Source organism: Epargyreus clarus, unplaced genomic scaffold, assembly GCF_041222505.1.
Source record: "Epargyreus clarus isolate Ecla_fem2 unplaced genomic scaffold, WU_Ecla_fem_2.2 ptg000006l, whole genome shotgun sequence".
In the NCBI taxonomy this organism is placed as follows: domain Eukaryota; kingdom Metazoa; phylum Arthropoda; class Insecta; order Lepidoptera; family Hesperiidae; genus Epargyreus; species Epargyreus clarus.
Window position 1 is genome coordinate 11,139,188 of NW_027332214.1, and position 24,258 is coordinate 11,163,445.

The following is a 24,258-nucleotide window of genomic DNA, read 5'->3' on the forward strand; positions in this document are numbered from 1 at the left end:
CAATGACAAAATAAAAAAAAATGAAATAGAATAGAAGAAGTACCGCAGGTAAAAAATAATAGCGTGTTCGAGGGCACAGAAGCGAGAAATAGAAAGTGGAAACAAAACAAAAATACAGACAGACATAAAGCTTGCTAATAGTGTGTAATGTATTGGATAGGATGGTATAATGCAAAAGGTAAACTTGAGGCAAACATTATATCAATGTAGGTTTCTTATTAGATTATGACTATGTAGATTATGTGGTACATTGGTATTAAATGCAATGAATGCAGATATTATAATCAATATAAAGGGTGTATTGAACCTTCTGCATAATATTGTCCATAATCTCTAATTTTACGGCGGACTAGGATCGTGGCGATAGTCAACAGCAAAAAGCAATTAAATGGGTGTACTTATTAGATTCTTGTTTATTTTTTTAATGAATTTATGAACGTTTTAAAAGATTACTTTGCACTTACAACCAAAGTAACCATATGGCTTAAAACAATTTTAGATATGTGGTGTCACTGGATTAGTTTTAATTATGGGAGTAACATAGGATGTATATTTAATCAGTCAGGTTTTTAAATTTTATAATAATGTTATAAAATTTAAAGACCTGACTGATTAAATATAATTTAATCATTATAATGATTAAATATAATTTAATCAGTCAGGTTTTAAATTTTATAATAATGGTATTTTATTTTTTTGTTATAATTGAAACTGAATTTCGACCACAGTGCAAAAACTAGTAAAGAAATGAGTTCCGCGAGACCCAACAAAATCCTACTCACCATAAGGGCGATAACGTTTCACACTAGTAAAGCAACTAAATGCGAGTCCTAGACATTATGACGTCCCCTACGAGAGCTGTTCACAATCGCCACGTGTCCCCCGCGCTCGCTACGTTACCTGTGCGTGCGGTGGCGGCGGCGGCGCGGCGCGCGGCGACCTCGCCCGCGGACGCCAGGCTCGCGTGCCGCGTCACTGCGCATGCGTACGGCACGTTGCTTACGCGCGGCGGGGTGGAGCGTGATGTGCGTGCGTGACGTCACGCGCACACAGTGAGGGCGCGCACGCGTGTGCGTTTGTTACGTGTAAGTATGACCATGCGTAAGTCGTGTGAGTTTATATGTGGGAGGAATAGATTAGTAAAGATTACTCACTCCTAACAAGAAAATGTAACCAGTTTTGACAATTGAAATTGTTACTGTCATCTATTTTCGTGTTTGAAAAATATTTAAAAAAATGTCGTTTTTAGATAATTTACGAATAAAACTATATTTCTCCGCACTTTTTATTCGATTTCATGTTGCTTTTGCACCATTTAACTGCACATATCGGCATTCTGTCCATCATGACATCCATTAAATGGCTGACACATTGTCGGTCGTTTAAGCCATTTGATGGCTTCCTTCCATTACGAGGCGGTGAGATATCTATACTTATCTATGGTGGGAAGTATAAAGTGTAATGAAGTGTTAATGTGTGAGTGAGTGAAATTTTAGTGTGATAGTAAGAGGCGAGTGTAATGAGTGTCGTAGAATAGCATATTTGTGTTACTGTAGGAGTATTAATGTGCCAAATTTTGCCATTTTCTTTGATAATGGTTTAAGAATATGCGGTTAATCACTGTGCAAATGGAATAAATTATTTATGACCAACTTAATATGTACCTAGTTACTTTATAATACTTACTTAATAATAGGCATTACTTTTGTGATAAAATTATATTTCATGAATTATAAAATTAATAGTATTAAATTTATAACTCATTTTTATTAAATTTTATATAACCGCACATTCTTTCACACTTGTAATTAAATACGTATTTTTAAAATATAGTGTATTGTATGTTGGCACGTCTCCACCCCACTCACACATGCACTACACTATGCACATAGCGTTACCAAAACAAAACATAAAAATACATATTATGCAACATTATTATGATGTGTGTAATCTTCATATACTATGCATATTGTTATCGTCATTAACATTACACATTACAAAGAAGTAAGCAAGAATATCTGATTCGCCAAATAAAACAATATTGGTATATAATGAATCCCCATAAAACATCTATATACATACTACTTTTTAATACATCCGGTAAAGCCTAAAATTTTTTTAATCCACTATTCTAATGGTATTCAATCTTAATCTTTAATTCCTAACACAATTATACAAAGTATCACAAGTATACTTTACACTTCGTAGGTCGTAATGTTACTGCTTCTTTTAATATTCTTGCTTACCCCATTGCCCAGCAAAACAAAACTCAAGCCATCACACAATGCACTGTCACTCAAGTGTATCGAGTTCATCTTTATTACTATTTTCATATTAACTATTCGATAGCTACTCGATTAAATACATTATCTAATACTATAATATGCTCTCCTTTTTAATACTACACTAATTTGAATACGTCATTTATTTACTATTTTAATATATTATTCTAAGTTCTCACAAATCTGTTTTTCTTTCTATTTGACATAATATCAATATTCTTAAGATACCAGTAAAGACCATTAAGTCTTACAAAGTTTGTAATAAGTAATAGTATTTTTAAATTTCTACTCATTTTTATTTTAAATTAAACAATTATAACCAGTAAAACTAAATAAAAACAACCTTAGTCTTATTAAAAAGTATTTTATTCTAGATTTATATTTCTAACCTAACCTAACTTCAACCTAACCTCACTCTAAGCAAACCTAACCTAAATTTTACAATTTCCTACGTCCTCCTACTTTAATGTTCTTCATACCATTGGAATGCCGATGATGGTCCTGGTTGGCGAGGCTGCGAGAGCTGCTGAAGAAGGGCCTCAGCGAGGGCTTGGGCGTGGAGCCGATGCTGATTGTGTCCATCTGGTCGGGGCCAGAGTCCTCACCCTCGCCGCATGAGAGCGACTCTAGCTCCTGTAATTTTAATTGTTCATTTTTCCTTAAAAGTTAACTGAATCAATATCAAATAAATAAAAAATACACCATGCTTTGTGACGCTTTCAAATTTAGCAACGCATCCGTGATAATTTTACTTAGAACTCCAATCCTATTTAGAGGTTCATTGCAGATTAGCGGCAGTGAACAATTGCGAACAGATGGGCTGCATGGTTCACTACTTCAGATATTATATTGGTGAAGACTAACATTCCTATCTAAAATTTGCATTCCATATCGAGGATCATTATATTATTTCGCCAATACAAATATACATGCGATGCCTATAGTGGTTATTCAGGACTAAAATCGATCTAGATTCGATTCATCGATTCCACGGTTGAAAAGTAATAATACGTAGGGTAAAGTCGTAAGTTAACGATTCCGCTTCACGTTTAAACATACCTGGAATAGTTCATCGATGTCCCGTTGTGCGTGGTGCGTGTCGCGCGCGGCGCCGCGCTCGGCGAGCTCCTCCTCGGGCACGCGGAACCGCCGCAGCAGCGCCGCGAACTTCTGCTTCAGGTTGCGTTGCTGCAAACAATGTCAACACACGATCATTTATGCTATTATGTTGGTTGTGTCGTTTGATCAAGTCGATATATTATAGGGATGAACATTCATTTATGTTATTAGCCGTTTATGCCGTTTGATCTAAGTCGAAATATTATACAGATGTACAAATTCCTAATGTTGCTAGATATATACATATATACAAACAGCTATAACTAATTAGGTAATCTTCTTTTAGTTAGTGATAGATGGACGGGTCTTCACAATCTACATTTATACAGGATATATCAGTAAAATTTGTAATTTCACAATCTTTGATTAATTTGCTAAATAATGAGTTAACTATCATTAAAAACCTTTAGTAATTTCCGTTAAAAATTATGGTCTATAGTAAATGAAGACAAAACCTCAAGATACATTTGAATCAACTACTAACGACAATTAACCCATTGGAGATATTGTTGGTGAAATGAATGGCATGTATAAAATGTGTGCTAAGCCAAAAAATAACATTAAATCACACTTCAAATATATACAAATACTTATTAGGCATTTGTATTAGATATACGACAGTGATTAACAAATCACTATCGTATATCAAATACAGATGAATATTTATTGGGATAATTTATACAAAGAATACAAGTATGTAGATAATAGATAAGAATAAGCACTTGATAAAAATACTGTAAGTAATTTCAAGATAATTCTCAGCTGATCTTACGAGTACACACATTATTATTGTATTGTATCCACTATCGATTACTTTGATATATTTATGTTATTAGTATCATTTTTTGTACAAGTTCTTCTAGTGGCATTATACAAATTAAAATAGATTTTTAGATATCGAAATTTAGTTGACAGTTAATCGATTAATGAGCTGTATTAGTTGGTACCAAAAACGTTTAAAAAAAAGACAAACAAATGTTAAAGAAACATACTACACAACCATGCATATTATCCACTTTTAGTACAACACCAAAATTGTTACGTAAACTTCATACACAACACATTCACATCACATAATCAAACACGAACATTTCGATGAAAAATACGTAAAATTCGACGTTAAATTGAAACATTCACACACTTTTATGAGTATATACATAAAAGTAATCAACGACAAATCACATTCACTCAACACACACATATAATTTTTATCGATACCTCCATCGGCATTTGGGAGCGACTGACTCGACACGTAACGTTGGCTACGTAGGTAATGCAAAATTGGTGTGGCAGTCGTAAGCACACACGGCAATTTTGGAAATTACTAGATTAATGTATATTATAATAGTACAGTATTATACACTTTTTGTTCAATACATCGATGTATAGTTAGGTGTCTAACGTCTATTATTAATGCAGAATCTATCCAATTTTTTCGTACCAAATATCGAAATTGGGCAATTTTTAATAGGCAGAATTTGTCAAACATCGATCTTTACTAGGCAAAACATATAATAGAATATATAATATATAAGTACCGTACGTAAGTGGTCGAATATGTAATCTTGTTTTGTTTTAGTTGTTTTTATGACTAAATAATAAATATTTACTCATAAATGTTCAGATTCAACAGACTGTCGAAAATCCTATTTTGCTAGGTGTATTCAAACTTTTTAGTTCCCTATATAAATTCTATGAGTACCTTACTATTTACTATGCGCTCTGTTAGATACGAGTACTAATGTTCTAATTCTATTGTATGTGCGTATTATAATTCTGTAATACCTTGTTATATTTTGGTCTTTTCACATAATTTCCTACTTGAAATTAGTGGCTACTACATATTTACATATTTAATCTAATCTTGTCCAGATACGCTACTACAACAAGATACGAAAGTGAAAACACGACCTGACATCATTATCTGCTATCGTGTGGAAAATGCCTAATTTCCCATATATTTTCTACGCTATATTTTGCAAATACAAAATATTTTCCTACATTCTCAAATGAAATGGGTTTTGAATAACTATATACTGATAAATATATTATTATACGTAACTATATGTACCTACTCGTATATAAAATATGCACAAATCCCAAACTATCTCTAAAAGGGTTTTTTAATACATAAAAAATGCTCTTTAATGTTAACCACTAAAAAAAATATTTCGATTTCTGTTCGGAAATAGTACCCAGGCCTCCGAATTATTACGTGACGGGTCGTCAGGTAGGAATTGTTAACGATTGCCGGCGGCGATAGCCAATTAATTACACTTAACTATTTGGTACACAACATAAACATACATATTAGTTCACTAGACAAACAACAAAATATACATTTTAGATAGCCATCATACTAGAACTACAAGAATTGAACTAACAGACAACTACAGTTCAGGAAACTATATATACATAGCTAATGCAAGCAAGCAGTAGGGTAACCATTATCACGCTGTTTGAGAATAGGGACACGTAATATTTTAGAAAATACATACATTAATTAATGTGTGCGAATGTTCGTATTATCTGTAGTCCACTTGTATAACCTAATTATAAAAGTATATATACACTCATAGATTAGTAAAGATTACTCACTCCTAACAAGAAAAAGTGACCAGTTTTGAGAATTGAAATAGTTGCGTAAAAAAGTTTTGCCACTTCTCCGTGTTAAAATGTTCCTAAAATACTTGAAATACTTATTTATTTATTATGTGAATTACGCAGTATTAGTTATTTATTCGTAAATACTTTTTAAAAATGTTTTTATTTATCAAGAATTCAAAAAAATAACTGACAAATCAGCCTTTTTGTGGCTTCATTCAATTTCAAGGCGGTGAAGTAGGTACTACGTCACATTAGAAAAATATTAATGTGAAAATATTTATATGCAGTTAGACAAAGACAGATTAATATTCTCGTCATCTTTTTTTTAACTCGTATTATTTTATTGGTTGACACAACAACTATGATTTTCTGGGCACATACAATTATACAGGGTACAGTATCAACATGCAGTTAAGGATTCAAACAAGACACGTCTCTATTCTCACAACAGCTAGTCCACCACAGCAAACAAGATATTGATATTAACGTTAATAAATTATTTTAAATAAATTTCCAACTGTATATTATCGTCATTGTTAAAATCCTGATGACGCACATTTCCAAGACATTGTCTTTGTAACTTATGGTCATCTATTGTCTTCGAAACATATATTAGCGCACGTAAGGCGTCAGAGATGTTTGTCGCGGTCAGAATGAAAATATTTGGTACAAAAGTTTACTATGTCATTTGGTTTCTCTTTCCCGCCATCTCTACTGTGTGACTTGTAGAGACAAGAGGGAGTTACTAGCAAGTTTTTAAAACTTTCAATTAAAAGTACTTGCTTATTATTTGATGAATTTGTCATTTGTTTATTTGACTATTTTATTACTGTTCTACAAATCAATATCATGTTTGCTGTAAAGGACACGAGGTACACAATCGCGTGCCGGCTCACCGCCAGCTTGCCGCGGCTGCCTTTCCTTTTGGCAGCGGCGTGCTCCAGCTCGCTGTCGCTGTCCCTGTCGTTCGCCTTCGAGTTCATATAGCTCTGTCTCTCTCTCTCGCGCTCCATGAAGCTCAAGTTGCGCGAGCGCGACAGCTGCGTGCAAGCAACGTTCGCATGTTAAGCGGAAGCGACCTACACTTTGTGAACTTCTGATTTGGTCTTCTACTTCTACTATGGCGTTGGTTGGTATGGTGACGTCAAACTTCATGGCCCCTTGAAGGTTATTGTATAACTTTGCTCAAGATATTTGATACATCAATTGGTAAAAGGGAGAACGCGACACGATACGACAAAGGTAATGTTCATCGCTTCTTCGAAATACGCTCGAATGTTCAATGGGGTCATGAAGTTTACCAGGCTTCATATGTATAAAAATACTTATATGAGTTAATCACGACCTGTAAATAACATAATATTAAAGCATGTGTGATATGATGTCTATGAGGTCTTAAGCTTTGCTCGGGATAGGTATATGGACCCGTATGTTTTCGTCGCAGATTTTGAGCTCAACGGGCGTAGATTGTGCGAAAAGTAACATAAATAACAGAGTATTCAAGTTAATTAACTTGATTTTTAAGGTTTAAAGGAGCTATAAGATAATCTTCAAAATAATTTGTTTTAAGTTAACTTTGAATGGACCCAAAAAAAACTGTTTTGGCATACATTTAGTTTTACAAAGTTGAAATTTAGTTCCAAATATTTTTAAATTACTTTTTTGAGGAACACAACAAACATAGTGTTAAATAGCATCTCGTGGTATATCTCTCACATTACAAGAGCTCAAGATCCGTGACTATAATGCTCGCATAAGCATACACTTCTTTAACATGTGGTCATGGGAATGATAAATCTGATGTTTTCTGATAGTAAGCTGATTATGCAATTTGCTAATAAAAACTTCCTTATTATAAAAACATTACAGGATTTAATTAAAAGTAACCTAAAACCACTAAAATATAATAAGCATTTATTATTTTGCTCTCCCCAAAGAGTAATGAATTACAGAAATAGAAAGTGAAATTCAAGAATATAGATAACTAAATGAAACGTCTGAAATAATACAAAAATATTAGAATCACATACACGGAAAGGAAAAATTAAATTATGCTTCTTCGAACAAATTTGGAGTAATTAATTTTGACAAGAGATGGGTCCAATTGTAGGGAAATTGCTAACCGAAATATGTCATTACGGGATTTCTCAACTAGGGGACACGATGTCACACCCTCCCGACACCGTCGTCAAAACAATAATTAGGTATAATTAAATTTGCTTTCGTCGAAGGCATTTATTTTGATAAATTAAGTAACGATTTTAATAAATTAAATATTAAATATTACTTATTTCCAGGTGTACGTAAAAATATAAGGTTCCAAGTAACATTGAAATAATAGAACGAGTACTTATTGGTCATATCATTCTAAATAAAGTAATATATATTATATCCACGAATTTAATCCTACGTATCATTAACGCATGCAACACTACAATAACTTTAAAAAATTACCACGTAATCTACAAGATCGTTTCATATGTATCTACAATACGATAAAGACAAAAAGTGATAAAAAGTTCAAAAACTTAAGCAAAGAGTAACATTAAAACTTATGATAAAATTACGAAAGAGTACGAAATAGTAAGAGAAGAAAAGAAAATAGAAATAGGACTTAGATATTTCTCAGAATGAAGATATGATTCCCAGATGGCTATATGAAAACCGTTCATTCATTCAGTAAAAAAAAATGACCTACAAATGTAACAATTCGATCCCCGAACTATTAGTACATAATTCGTAAGCACAAAAGCGATATTTTATTTTTCCTAATAAACCCCAAATCATACTCCAGAAGGTACCAGACTAACCTTAGTGTAAGAGAGATCCGCCTTGTTGTAGGCCATCTGCCTCGTGCGCCGCCTGGCGCCGTACGTCATCTCGTCGGCTTCCTCCACTGAGCTGAACTCGCCCTCCTCCTCCTCGTCTGAATAGCCTCGCTCTGGAATAGTTCAAGCGATAAGGTATAGTAAGGTAGTTAAAAATATTAGATGAAAAAAATAGGTAGGAGAATTTTGGAGTCACATTTTGGTGGCACCACTGCCATATCTAATTCAGCCTTATAGCTTCAGTATGGAGGGTGTGGACAAGCGGCCAAAACGAAATATAATTTGAAGCGGTCAGCTTAACTCTAGCTATGGACTTTACTTTTACAATCCTTTTTTTATGAAATTGAAATTATGCAATCCACTTTGTACTAACTGGCCACTGTCGCATATATTGGTCTGAAATCATGAATCTCAAATAATATTAAACCTAATTATATACCTAAGAATGGACTCAAATGTGCCGCTTGAGGACGAAGTTGGAAAGCGTCGTAAATGTGTCTTCACTTTACCAAAGCCTTTTACTCCGTTACACCCATCAAACTAGAACCTAGCAGCGCTTAGTGTTCCTGTATTTTGCTTCTACTTCATTATTTGGATATCCGCGTCGTTCTGTAACCATTAAGAAATACACTTACCCGTGATGAGCAGCGTGTTGTTGTTCTTGGTGTCGTGGTCGACAGGCGTGGAGGCGAGCCCCGTGATGGTCAGCTTGGCCACCGGCTGGCCCGCAGCGGCGCCCATCTTGCCGCCCACGCTCGTCAGCTCCAGCTCCATGTCCATCGACCGTTGCAGGACCTGTGCACAAAATATTTACTTGAACCCATATTTTAGCAATGGTGCATAGGAAATCTATGATTAACATATAAGTATATAGTATATAAGTATTTTTTTATAATATAAGAGTAGCAGACGAGCATGATGGTAAGTGACTCCTGCCGCCCATGGACCACTCTGTAATCAACCCCAGATAGGATTAGATATTCCTGAGATCGACTACTAAGCTGGAACGCCAACTACGACCTACTAACGAGAACTTTTGTTATCTTTTTCTTCTTTCTTTTCTAAGCCATTCTAACCTAATCTTATGTAGATATTATGTTACTTTGTTAGTGTATATGTTGGTGTATAGTTATTGTATAATAGATATGCGTGCTAAGATTCTTGCCACATAATTCACAAGCTAGTCGAAATTAAATTTAGAATTATTGAGTTCAATTTTATATATCAATAATTCCCTTAAAATGTAGTTCACAACCACACAAGACCGCACCGTGTAATCGATACAGCACAATTCGCACTGTAACCGAGATGTAACGCGATCTGTTCGGATGTATAGATTACAACTTACACGCACACTGTATCTGTGACATCGGACAAGCGTATCATTGTTACACGCTCAGGAAATCATATGGTACACGTGGTTTACCAAGGCGGTGGTACCTGGTACAAATACTTCTACCTTATAACAGCGGTAAACTGTTACTGTAGGTAATTATTATGTAAGCATACTCTGCGCCCATAGGCTTAGATGTTTTGGGTTTACCAGAGACGTCTAAAGTAAGATTTTTAACTATAACGATGAAACTTTACTGACAAATTCAATTTCTCAAACAGTCAATTGACTGCGTAGTCAAAATATTCTATAGTTTACAGAGTTTAACAAAGCTGCCGAATTACTTATATCACCGCTCATTTTTCATGAAACTTAGTTTTTTCTCCACAAAAATATATCATTACACTCTTCATAGTAGTACTGTTTAGTATTAGCAATAGTAAGTCCATATTAAAAATTATTTCACCTAAGTCCTCAAAAATAGCATAGAATCTACAAACACCAAAGACTATAGAATACTATCATGGTTTAATCTCAAACGTACATTTCAAATGAAGTTATACAAACCATTTCTTTATGACACAAAAAACCCAGTTGACAATTACACAATTTACATATTTGTCGTAATGTGAATGTAAATGGACGTACTAATTACAGTTCACATACACATGATGTGGGTTGGGATGTGAATCATGTAATTAAATATTCAGACTATGCATATTACAATGAATTATTCATCGGATGGAATTTGAAGTCACGCCTTTGTCGTTTTTGTAAAATATGCGAGGACTTTATTAAACTAACCGCTTATAAATAATATCGCAATTTTAGATAAGCAATATGAAGTTTTCCGATCAAAGCAGTTTTTTTCTATATAGAAAACATACGTAGATAGAATAATTATGCCAATAATAAAGAAAACTAGTGGCATAGCATGTAGGGGCACGGATTGGGACGGACGGACGGCTAAGTTTTTATTCGTATTAGATAACGTTTATTCTTCATATGAAAATCTTTGTCACTAAATTTTCGGGCTGCAACGAATTGTAAAGACACTTTTTAGAGACTATGTGGTGGTTATAATATAATTTCGTATTATATAATACTATAATAATACATGAATATTGCATAGGATGAAATAATACGTGTATCGCGACTTATCTGGGGGAAGGCAAAAATTACAGATGTATTTTAGAGACTATACGGTGTCTTTGACACACGATTTTATTCGCCGATAAATTTCTTATTGGCATGACGAATTGAACTCCCGTCCCGAGCAGCACGCACCCACACTACGCCACTGAAGAAATCACAGACACACTGAAGAAATGTATACCAAATGATATTCTGGCCTTTTAAAGCTGTCTTACGTCCAGAACGCCCATATATTGATAATATATAGATACACATTATACTATTGGTACATTATAACAGTTGAACACCTCGTTTCAAATACCTCATCATATACCCGTTATACCATAACACAGTTGCATTTAATATCGCTATTATGAGATAGAAACAATGTAACCACACAGTATTTATTAAGACATTGTTTCAAAGTAGTTTTATCTTAACGTAATACACAGCCTTTTGTTAGACTTAATAACGAACAAGTTTCTCATGCATTTCGTATTAAAAGTTCCGCTGAGCAAGTAATAATGGAGGCATGCGGGATATTGCGAGGGAGCGAATAATCTGTATGCATTTGAGATCACTTTGCTTCACAGTTCAAGAATTATACATTTTTAGCTCCGATGGAAAAAATATGGGTGACACGATGATTTAAGACCGCTTAACTAAGATTTACGGTCCCATTTGTTTTTACAGATTTTGAACGTTGTAGATAGAGGCTGTGGCAGACAAAATCATACTTTCCTTTACAATATTCTAGGCGCGTGTTTGTGCGGCTGTGTTACGGTCAATCAATGCAAATAGGAGGATATTTTGTCTGCTACAATACACGTCTGATACGCTTTATGTCTTTAGAAGTAGATCAACCTGTACATCCCATTTACATCTAGGTAATAATATTATTTACAAACCCTATATAATAATTATATAAGTGTTACCGTTTACATATTAAGCTTACGAGTTTAATTCAAGTATTTTGGAAGTGGTGGTGCTTACAAAGTCGAACCACAAAAGGCACTTTCTAATATCCAACATAATAAAATATTTTTAGCTTTTCTTTATAAAGTTAAAATATAGTACAACAAAAGGGTTTATCGGAACCACACTTAAAACATACCTAAACGTAGAAGATAGCACAAAAGCGCAGATAATCTGTATACATAAACGTCTCGTCAGCGTCTGAGAGCGGTAGATATACGACAAAAGCTTTATTCTCAGAACTCGTTGTAGCTCCAACTACTTAAATATATAGAAAACTACGTGTAACGTGAACAGAGTATGAACATTGAGAGCTACTTTCTTTTAAATAAAAGATGATTGATGAGAATGTAGGATAATGAAAGATAATATTACCTAGTCTGTAAACTTTTAGGAATTAGTAAGTGGGTGGTATTTGACTATGGTTTTGAACTAAAATTAAAAAAAAAAACGGTTCTCATAACTTCATACTTATTTATACCAATTTGGTAATCCGTACTTATAAAAATTTGAGAAAAATAGAACAGTGAATGAGCCGCGTTGTATAGATACAAAGTAATTAACCGACTTCAAAAAAGGAGCTATGTATGTAGTATGTATGTACGTTTGTATACATGTCCGCGATTTTCTCAAAAAATACACATCCAATTTGGATGAGGCTTTGGTTATGAGAATTAGATAATCTAATTGAAAATTGCCAAACATAATGGAATTAAAAAGATCTAACCTGATCCATCCTAATTACACCCTCGGCAAGGGTTTTGTATCCGAGAATGGTACGATTCTTGTACTTCTTGCGCCTCTGCAGCATAATCTGCAACCTGAAAATAAAAAATATACTTATTTGAAAACAATAAAAAGTCGTAACAACACTTACGTAATGGATATATCGATATTTTTACCAGATGACAACAACGTACCCATATGTGCATACAGATAACCATTTAAAGGCGAAATTAGATTGGTATAGGACTCGTAATCTATACCAAGACTGAAGTCCTTCCTGAAATCTGTCACAGACGTCTATCTCCCCTCGAATTACTAAGATAGTACGTCTTGTATAATATAAACGTCAGCCTTATCATACCTATTGAACCAAAACACAGGCGCCCACAACACTGCTAATCAAATAGATTATCATCCTAAACCCTTTACCCAATTGCCTAATCAGGATTCATCTAAAACATAAAAACCGCTGTTCAAGGTAATAAAAATAAAACACAACTTAATTCCAGTCATCCGTCTGTCTAGAATCTAGATCCGTTTTTCATTTACGAGAAGCCTTCCTTGCGGCTTAGCCAAAGCCGGCTAAATCCAACGATATTAGCCGCAGAACCACTGCGGTACCCACTTCAATTCTATACGTTCGCTAGATTCGCTAGAAATGTTCTACATGACTAAATTCTGAGCTGTGGAGCTGAATTTTCAATTTATTAAGTCTACTTCATTCGAATTTATATGAGAGGAATTTAAAAGGATTAGATCCAAAATGAATGTATGTTAGTTCTCATATTTCGCTTAGAATACATAACTTTATCTGATATTAACATTAGCAAAGAAAACATTCAAGTTTTTTCTATATATTAATTTCTATGACAATATCCCTTAAGATATCATCCATCCCATTACTACGCCTCTACTCTACTGTCTACACTTGAATTTAGTACAGAGAGTGTGATGACTATAGTCTGTGACGAAGAGAGACTGTGGCCATAACACACAATACTAAAATTAAAAAAGGTCTTACGGAACCCTCCATAATATGTCCCATAATATGGCAGTTCGATTCGCACTTGGCCAATTTTATTTACTTCAGTTACATCTAAGCAACGCTGGACTGCTATCACTTCATCGGTCACATCGATGCCTTTATTCAAGTACATTGCAACACAAGGCAAGCTTTTACGAATCTGGCCTTTTCGAATTAGCTCCCCACCGAGCTTTAAAAAAGTTTTCTTAAAAACTAGCCCCATAAAACCTATCGCAAGAGGCTAAACGCTTTAGTGGTAGTAAATTAGAGTGAACAACAACTTTACGACGCCCGCACAGGTAAATGTACGTTTTAATGCCGTTAAGAATAATTTATTGTAGTTTTTTTAAATACGTGCCTGTGATAGGGATGTCGCGCGAAAGAAATTAGTGGCACGAAAAAAGAAAGTCGCTTTACATATTTACAGTTTCTGTTCGGCAGCCTATCATTTGCAGTGTAGTCTAACACAGTGATAATCCAGTTAGCCGCTTAGAAATCTACAAGTTCGGATGCTGGCCGCACAAATAAAAGTATCTATCTAATCTGACTACTTATCAGCTTTAGATAAGTCTCATAAATAAAAAATCCTTAACCATACAAACTGCTGTTAAAAGAGTTTAGAGTTGGATTTCTGGCCGCGCTGATAAAAAGTTATATGTCTAGTCTGGGTATTCTAGAGTAAAGCTATGGATAACGTAGCGTAACTTACTACAATATGTCAACCACTGTCATCCAGATGTCTGTAATATACTTGAATTATATTTTTCTAGATTATTTTTATTTCAAGTTGTAACAATTATATTTTCAATAATTTTCTTATTTAGTTATCTTGTTCAGTCGCAACCCTAAGTAGGGTGGTATTTAGTTACTTCATTACCTATATAATTCAACACGGTTCTTTATTTTTCTGGTTTATGTGGCATGTGAGTAATTCCAGCCATTTGATTTTTGTAATTGAGTACCAAAATGGTAAAAATATAATAATAATGAAAAAAATGTGTATTAATTTATACTAGTATTTCTTTTTAATCGACTCCCGAAAGGCAAAGGTTTAGTGGATTCCGCTTGGAACAACACCATTCTACCACATTAACACACTCTAAATAAGAAAATATTAAAAAAGAGATACATAAATACTATATACACGTTCGGTAGGTACTGAAAAAGGCTTTGTACTCTATAAAACGTACTCCTATACCTAAGCCATTACTCCCGGCCTCGACCTTAAAATATCATTACGCCGTTAACATTTGAACCAGATGATTCTATTGGTTACGAGTCGTAAAAATGTGAGTGCGCACATATGTACGTAACGTAATGGACTCCGTAAATATATCGTTGTTTTAGGGCGATTTTTATTGCGAAAATCCATCTTTTTTTAACTGCACATAAAAACAGTAAGAACAGAAGCATTGAACCCATCCATCACAATATAGTTATTATGTAATATCTATTTACATGAAGGAATAAAACGAATGTGCCCATTTGTAATATCTTCAACCTTAAAGCTTTTTACGCGACACCATAAATAAAACCACGACGTTATGATGATAACATACCTTCGAGCACGTTGTACTTTATTTATACTTTATATTATAGAAGTAGCGTTCCGTAAACGAGCGTTCAGTCCATCTGTCCATGTATGTGGTAATTGCTGCCATGGACATCTATAATGAACCCCAGACAGGATTTCAGTTCTACATAAGGTTGCGTAGTTGCGCTGCTACCCCTGAGTACTAAGTTGGAACACCTCATGTGTCTTTTGCTTTACCACATTCTTCACCCTAATACAACAGCGCTTAACACTGTTGTTATAAGGCAGAAATTGATTCGGTAGTGCCTCCACAATCGAACCACCGGCTTCTACCACCTTCAAAATCTCTACACTATCCATAACTCACCTGTTCCCATCGCGCTTCACGAAGTGCGGATACTGCAGCGAGAAGCAGAGGTCCAGCTCCACGTCGAGCGGCGGCACCGCGATGTCGTTGGAGCGGAGCGTGCGCTTGCTGCTGTGCATGCGAGCGGCGAGCGTCACCGCGCCCGCGCCCGCGCCGCCCGCCGCGCCGCCGCCCGCCTCGCCGAGCGCGCCGCACACGCGCAAGTGCGTTATTCGCAGTGTGCATAACCTGCAACAATTATATGGATATTAGAATAAAAGTAATCTTTGCGATATTATATTTCGCCTTAATGGAGCAGTATGGTGGTCTATACTCTATACTCCTGGACTATGTCCTTGCCACCTGGGTATGGTAACCGGTACATCTATTAAAGGCAGATTCAAGTGTGTCTAATAATTATTTTACAAAAGCTTTCTCCACCATATTTTCCGTCACTGTTAAAACATATGATAATTAATTTATAATAGGTATAATAGGTTTACGCACATAACTTACAAATATTTTCAAATACGATACGAGACTTGGATTCGAAAACCGAATCCTCAGATCAAGAGGCCGAATTTCCAACTACTAGCGTGTAATCAATTTATGTAGATGCTTAATTACAAAAATAATTGCAAATTATTTTATGTCCAATTATCATTTTGATTTATTGCTTCATAAGATTTCGCTATAATCTGCCTTAATTGGTTGCAATTATAGCTCTTATGACTCTAATTTATATAACACAAGGTTTCATCATGAGCAACGTTACAAATTTAGAGGAAAAGGCAATTTTTATTTCATACACAATTATTACGTCTAATGATAATAATGCATATTAATATACATTAATATAGGTACAGGCATGAAAGGCAAAAAACGTATTGAAAAATGTAAAAGATAAAAGAATACAAAGAGACTGCAACGAAGCAATTACATGTCTATTATAATATTCAATACCTTGATGTGCTATAATAGATAGTTGAGTTGTATTAATATTGACCCAACAATCTAGGGTAAAAACTTAAAATCGTCGACTTAGTATTCTATTCTACATGAGACTTAAAATAAACGCAGTTCAAACACTAAACATAACGTTGTAATTAAATAAAACAGCAAATAATTCTAACAAATCTTGCCCGAACCAGATAAGCTTAATCATTAAATAAATAATTTATAAGCCAAACTGCAATTTTAATTGGCACTAGTTACTAATAAAATATTTAATTGCGAATCGATTGCGGTTTCTCCAAATCGCGGCCAGTTACCACAGCGTAATCAAATTGCCCATCAGACTAATTGGTTGGCCATTTATTGCTGGATATATACTAATCATTGCAGTGTCAGTTTAATTATTGTTCTGCGGGATGAGTGTTAATGACGTGTCATGATGTGTGATGTGTGGTCGTGTGGTGCATCGGCAACGGTCTGACATGTTGAGGATTTCAGCTTTTCAGGATCGATCCCCGAACAAATTGGCTAAGCGATGAATTGCCAAGTTTGGATGTTCGTGCAATCGTTTTTGTGTACCCATGAGGTCCACTAAAATAACGATAGAGGGTCTTAGGGGGCTGTAAGTGACTTATGTGTAGGAATATTTAACGTATATAGAAAACAGTATACAGAATTAGGAGTGAAACAGTGGGTAAATTGATTTCGATTTTGATGTTCAAAGTTTACGCCACGATTCCGCCAAGAAAAAAAAAACGATAAAGAAAAATAATGCAGATAATTTGTCCAAGATTCCTCAACTCTGTATTACAGGAGATCTTTAAATTGCACTCGCTAAATATAGCCGGCACGGAAACGCAATGGCATTTTTTGCATAAGCATTGTGTGTGACAACCAATAACTTTGTGTGTGAATGTACACTTCCTCGAAAATTAATTTGTCTGACGTCAGAGCTTTATACGAAGCTTTATTCGCTTGCGTTTTTGTCGCGACACGACAAATTCATTTTTCTTTTGGCGAAAATGTGGCGACGACCTGAAGAGTTCATCGTACCGGAACAATTATGTAATCCTTTTTACATCTTTCGCTGATTCGCACTTTTTTGTGCGCGCCGCATAATGAGATAGGTAACGAGATTGTACGAGGCATGCATAGCATAGACGAAGCGTTATGTATGTTCCATGTTTTTTAATAGAACTAGATCTTTCACAAGATATTAGTGTTGCGAGTTTTTTTTCTCCCTAGAAATTTTACACATAAGTCATAATAAAGAAAAACTTCGAATGTATGTTACCGCTATATTGAGGTTACATTTTTTTAGTGTTCGAAAAATGTCTAACTGGATGGATATTCCGAAGAGATGTATTAGAAAAAAAACTTATTGCATACTGTACCTATAGGTAATGTGTATAATACTATATCTGAAGACCTACCTATCTAAGATGTTATATACTGATGACAATAAGTACCATTACCATTATTCAAAAATTATTAGGTGTTAGCCAAACTAAAATTGAAGCAGTTATAAATAATCTTGACAATTGCTTATTATGTTATTGACATCAGATAATTAGATATAATCTATTATCTATATCCTGCACATTAATTAGTGGCTCTTAATTAATAACGTCGGGATCAATAGCGACAAGTAATTAAACAATTACTCTACAGCTATAATGGCGTGTGAAATGGCGTGCGGCCTATAATTATGTAATTTGCACGCAATTATCTGTAATTGTTAATTGGGATTATGTGTACTGAGAGTCCGATAGTATAGAAAATTATGTGAACTACTATACAAGCTTCGATCATACAAAAAATCTTATATATAAAATTCTCGTGTCACAATGTTCGTTACCGTACTCCTCCGAAACAGCTTTACCGATTTTCACTAAATTTTATATGCACTTTCAGTAGGTCTGAGAATCGGCTACTATCTATTTTTCATACCCCTAAGTGATAAGGGTTGTTCACCCTTAACATTTTTTTTATTTTAATGGCAAAGCAACGTTTGCCAGGTCAGCTAGTTATTCTATATAAGCTTTGCCACCTATGTGGAATAATAGTGGCCAAAAAAGTGTTTTATAAGTATTTTTGTATAATGTATATCAGCCATGTCTTCGATTTCGTATTACTGTTATATAGTTAGTTGACCAACGGACAGGTAGCGGTGGCTTTATCATAGGCTTCCGTTTTACCCTTTGGGTACGGAACCTTAAAAAGGCGGATGTATTAGGGTATATTCCTAGCTGTCATAATAACCGCCGGTACGGGAAAGCTATTATTAATAAAGATACTACAGTGCGGATAGTTCATATGTCATAATACAAAAACGTACTATATACATTATTAGACTTAACATTTCACCAATACGTTCACCAACATTAGTCAACAAATAAGTCTTTTTTCCCTAATCCTAAACTCTAAGAGGGAACTCTAATACTATTTTCAGCCTTTAATCCCTCATTTTTAGGTATGGTTAAGGGAATTACCCGTAATCACGCTCCATAACGGTGAATCATGTGTGTAGTCTATACAACCCTCGCTTATCTAGAGTTAAATATAACGTAGAGAGGAAATCCGGTGATTAAAAAACCATATATACGCTAAATGTCTGAAAATGTTAATGCAAATTTGATGTTTAAGACAGATAATTTTAAGAATAAAGACGGTACACAAAATAATGAATAAATACAAATCATTCTGTATTACAGTGGCCACTGTATGCCTGACCCAATTTTTATCGATGATAGGAATTATTATTATATGTCGGATCGCTTATATCGATATTATATATCGGATCGGTTACGGTCTATTTGACAATACCTATTCGCGGTATTCCCGAAGGGCTATGACGTAGGGCCTACCCCAGTTATAGACAATAATATCCAGCAATGTGATATAATAATAATAATAACCCTACCTTGTTGTCTGGTAAAAAAAATCGCTCCCACATAAAAACATAATATACTGGATACCTATAGCTAAGCGTTGATATTGGAGCATTTGATCTTCCTAACAGCTTAACACACAAGCGTGACGTACACGATAAACAATTACAAACAAACATGATCTACGACAATAGTTCGTAGTCAACGCACGTGACGCGCTCTATACGCGGACAATCACACGAACACAATTAAACGTTCAATCACGTGTGTGTGGATGGATGACGAATAGCTAGAAGACGGGTCATTTGGCGAACGTCGTTTGTAATTTACTCTAACAGATGTTTAACCAAGACGTCTGCTAAATGTTATCTAATAGTTTTCAATACAAGTAATATTTATTTACTCAATAAAAAAACTTTCGAAAACAAAAATTTCCCTTTCCTGTCACTACTACGAAACTTGGTTAAAGAAAGCGTGATCAATGTTTTCGTTTTTTTATTAATCATAGATGAAACTAACTGGTAGATTCAGAATTTTGTTACGCATTAAGTTCGCTTTCGTAGTTGTTTCAACATAAATAAATTGATAAAATAACGATAAAGTTAATTCAGTGGCTTAGGTACAGGTGTTAGCGAATTAATAACGCAGTTTCCAGCAATAAATATAAAAACTAACCTACGATGTCGAAAGTATCACTTAATATTTCCTATGTAATATTACAGTAGTTTGAAGGTATTTCTGCCTCATAACAGCAGTGTTAAGCGCTGCTGTGTTCTGGTTTGAAGGGTTCTGGTGGTAAGTGAGACATACTTTTCTAGCGTTCTAGCTTAGTCCCATGGGTAGCGGCACTTCTGTGGCCGGCTCGGGTAGGAATATCTAATCCTATCTGGGGTTGATTACAGATGTCCCTGGGCGGCAGTAGCCAATTATATTATAAAAAAATCAAACCATAATAACCAACCATAAAGTTTATAATTGTTTACGTCAAAAAACTTTTCCGAAATCTAGCATCATGTCTACATTAATTACTGTGTGGCATGGCATAGTTTTAATGAGTGCGTGCCGGGGGAGCGGAGAAAACCGACCGGAACCGGCGTCGCCGTCGGGTAAGGGGGCCACTGTCTGGTCTAGCCTTTATCAAAAACGATAACGCTGAAAATGATACGCTAGTGAACTCATTTGCTTATGGCATACAGCTTTGCAATATGAATTGTTCAATATAATATACACAATACATGGTTATCCGTTTCCCTTTAAAAACCCTGAAAACCATTTTGTTGGTGTTCCGGTAAAGCTATAACGAGAACTCCGTTATCATATTTTTAATTTTAAAATAATCATTACTTTATTAAATTACATATAATTATCACAAAACGGAAAACGTTGGCTGCAAAACAATCTACATAACCCGAAAATAACCATTAATACTTATTGAAGCCGGTTATAAACATATTTTGTAAAAATAGATTTTCCTTTCATACCAAATTCATAGGAACAACGAAATCGCTACACCCCGTATTATGGAAACTATCAATCTAACATTGTGGATATCTGTGATATAAATAAGTGCTTGGGCAATAGAATCTGAAAGGCAACTAATCTTACCGATTTGCAATAGTAAGGCATAAATGAGTTACAGATAAGTATAATCCACTTCTCATTAGGAGTGTATCATTATCCAACGTATAATAAACACGATGTAGCTAAACACAATTATAACAGCAATTTCTATCAGCATTCTCATATCACAGATTCAATTACAGCGGTTTCCTTCACCGAGATACGAGACGTAATAAACTTAGCTAGTAGCTTATCAGTATTAAGCGTTTGCCTCATGAATTGGGCTAGATTGCCTTTCCCATCTTAATCTTATTTGTATGTATCTAGTCCCTCTGACGTTCTACTACTACTTATTACTACTTATACTTGTTTTCGCCGCGACCCGTGAAATAAGTATAGGTAGTGGTGAATACAAAATTCTAGCCAGCTACCGTTTAAAAAAATCAAGGGTGTATCTATCACAGTTCAAGAGCCCTTTGACAGACCTACCAGACAACGGAGGCTTAGTAGTAGGGCTCCGTTTTTACCCTTTAAAAATCATGTTTATCGGACACGTGGATCTCGAGTTATAACTCACAAACTGACAGAGAAACGTTATGTTATATAATATAATAGGTTAGTAAAATACTACCAAGACAATTTGAATTAATGTTTTTTAAATTATATATTACAGTTACGCAATTACACTATTTAATTACGTCACTGTGATAAGTCTTATTCGCTTAATCAATTAATCGCTTAAGCTTTTAGCGCCCTTTTCTACTTTCACCTACTCAGATACACCATAGGATTTCCTTGGATATAGTAAATTGGATCAGGGATGATCACACTTCACGTACCAGTACCAGGGTCCAATCCTCTTTGGATTACGTGTACTATTGATTACATGTATGTACAAGTACATATTCCTTTGTTCTTTGTTTTCGAAGTAAGTATTTTCTGGAAGCTAACACCATTTACTCAACCTATTTTTGCAACAATGTATCGTTACTGTGTCCTGATTCGAAGGGTGTGGGAAGGCATACTTCCTTATATAAGGTGTGGTGATGTACTTCTGCGAATTAATATAAAAGCAAGTGTACCACACCCTACTGTCTGGAACTAAATAGTGTTAGAGACGGAAATAAATATAGCGGCAGTTCTGCTTTATCCTTCTTCAGTTGATTGCATTTTTTAATATAAAGTTATTCATTTACATTATGATGATGGCAGTGATAGCCTAGTGGTTAAGAAACTGGGCCTCTCGATCCAGGGGTCCGAGATTCAAATCCTAGGCACGCACCTCTGATTTTTCAAAGTTATGTGGGTATTAGAAACTAATTATCACTTGCTAATCGGTGAAGGAAAACATCGTGAGGAAACGTGCATACCTGAGAGATTAATAAAAAAAAATCTCGAAGGTATGTGAAGTCTACCAATACGCACTTGGCCAGCGCGGTGGACTATGGCCTAATCCTTCTCATTATGAGAGGAGACCCGTGCCCAGCAGTGAGACAGTAATGGGTTGATGAAGATGATATACATTATAATTAATGTACTGATGTAAAGTCGCACTAAAGTAGATTGAATCTACATGTCCAATTGTTGAAATACAATTACTGATTGGATTCGTTATCAACGGTACATTTACAAACTCCGACTAAACATTTCGTCTAGTGCCTACACAAATATTTATCATTCACCGAAACCTTTTAAGTCAGAAGCTCCCTCTCGATAGAATCACTGCGGAAACTGTTTGTAGTAGTGTCGATAAACTGATGGAATCAGTCATAGGAACAGCAAAATAGAATTTAGTTCGTACATGCATGTAATAAGATGACCTTATTCAATTACAATTTGTGTACATCAAAAAGAAAAAGCAATTAAAATCGAGAGACTTAAGATCTTTCATACAAAAATCCAGAGACCTGGGAATCCTACACAAAGCTCAAAGCAATTTTATTTGATTTATAGAATAATTTAAATCGTATATCGATAATATACTGAAGCCTGAGGCACAATAGCTAAAAATATTAATCAAAATTGAAGCATCAGACGAGTCCAACAAAGTATCACATTAAGAAAATATCATGAAAAGAAGTCGATGGAAAAAAATCCCTCGAGAGCATCTCTGCAAAGTCCCTACGTTTAATTACATTTTATACAATAAAGCAAGCGCTAGGAGGCCGCAATCCCCGACGACATTACGCCATCTCGGAGCATCTTGCTAGCGTATTATCTTTTTTTGTCACGTTTCTTTGCGATAAAGGTGAACGTTATATTAAAGATGAATTCAATTTAGAAGCTCCTCTATATTACGTTTTATCGTCGTTATTTGAACGTTTTCGTATATCTCGTTTATTTAAGTATTCTTTTATGCTTTTTATTATAATTGAGCTTTAAGAATCTGCCAATCCATCCTTAACCTGCTTGGTAGACCGTGGCTTGAATACTTTACATTAAATCAGGAATACATTGGCCAGCAGTGGGCTAAAGTGCAGTTATAATTTTTCGGAAATATTTTGATTAATACAAAAAAGGCTAACATTTTTTAAACACACAAGTATGAAAATGGATGTTATTTAGACAAATTATTAAAATTTTCTATCAACCTAGCCGAGCTTACTGTACTTGTATGCTTTTATAATCGTGAACACGCTTGAATTCCACTTCTGCGTCAAAGATAATTATACACCCGTATGTAATATTCTTTTATATCATTTTCCATATTCTCAGCACATTTCTTTACAATCATTTTACTGGGAAAACGGCACACTATATGTATTATTATCAAGTCCTTATGTAAATTGAACTGAGCGCAGATGTTCGAGATTTCCAACGAAATAGAAATAATGTTCGCGTATTTCTAAAGCTTCCAAATAAAAAGAAAATAGTAAAAAGAATAAACTTCATTGTTGGTTCGAGTTTTATGATAGTCGTTGTGAATTCTGCAGTCTTAGGTCTTC

General features: G+C 34.8%; 1 protein-coding gene across 1 annotated transcript in view; it reads right to left on the reverse strand.

The window, feature by feature from the left end:
* KrT95D (phosphofurin acidic cluster sorting protein KrT95D) overlaps positions 1-24,258 on the reverse strand; it is a 154,746-nt gene that overhangs the window by 7,122 nt on the left and 123,366 nt on the right. The window contains exons 2-9 of the mRNA XM_073074074.1: positions 15,930-16,157; positions 13,006-13,099; positions 9,472-9,631; positions 8,819-8,949; positions 6,905-7,048; positions 3,342-3,470; positions 2,762-2,915; positions 901-975 (exon numbers count right to left, since the gene is read on the reverse strand). Coding sequence (XP_072930175.1) covers positions 901-975; positions 2,762-2,915; positions 3,342-3,470; positions 6,905-7,048; positions 8,819-8,949; positions 9,472-9,631; positions 13,006-13,099; positions 15,930-16,157 — 1,115 coding nt within the window. The remainder of the gene's footprint in view (positions 1-900; positions 976-2,761; positions 2,916-3,341; positions 3,471-6,904; positions 7,049-8,818; positions 8,950-9,471; positions 9,632-13,005; positions 13,100-15,929; positions 16,158-24,258) is intronic.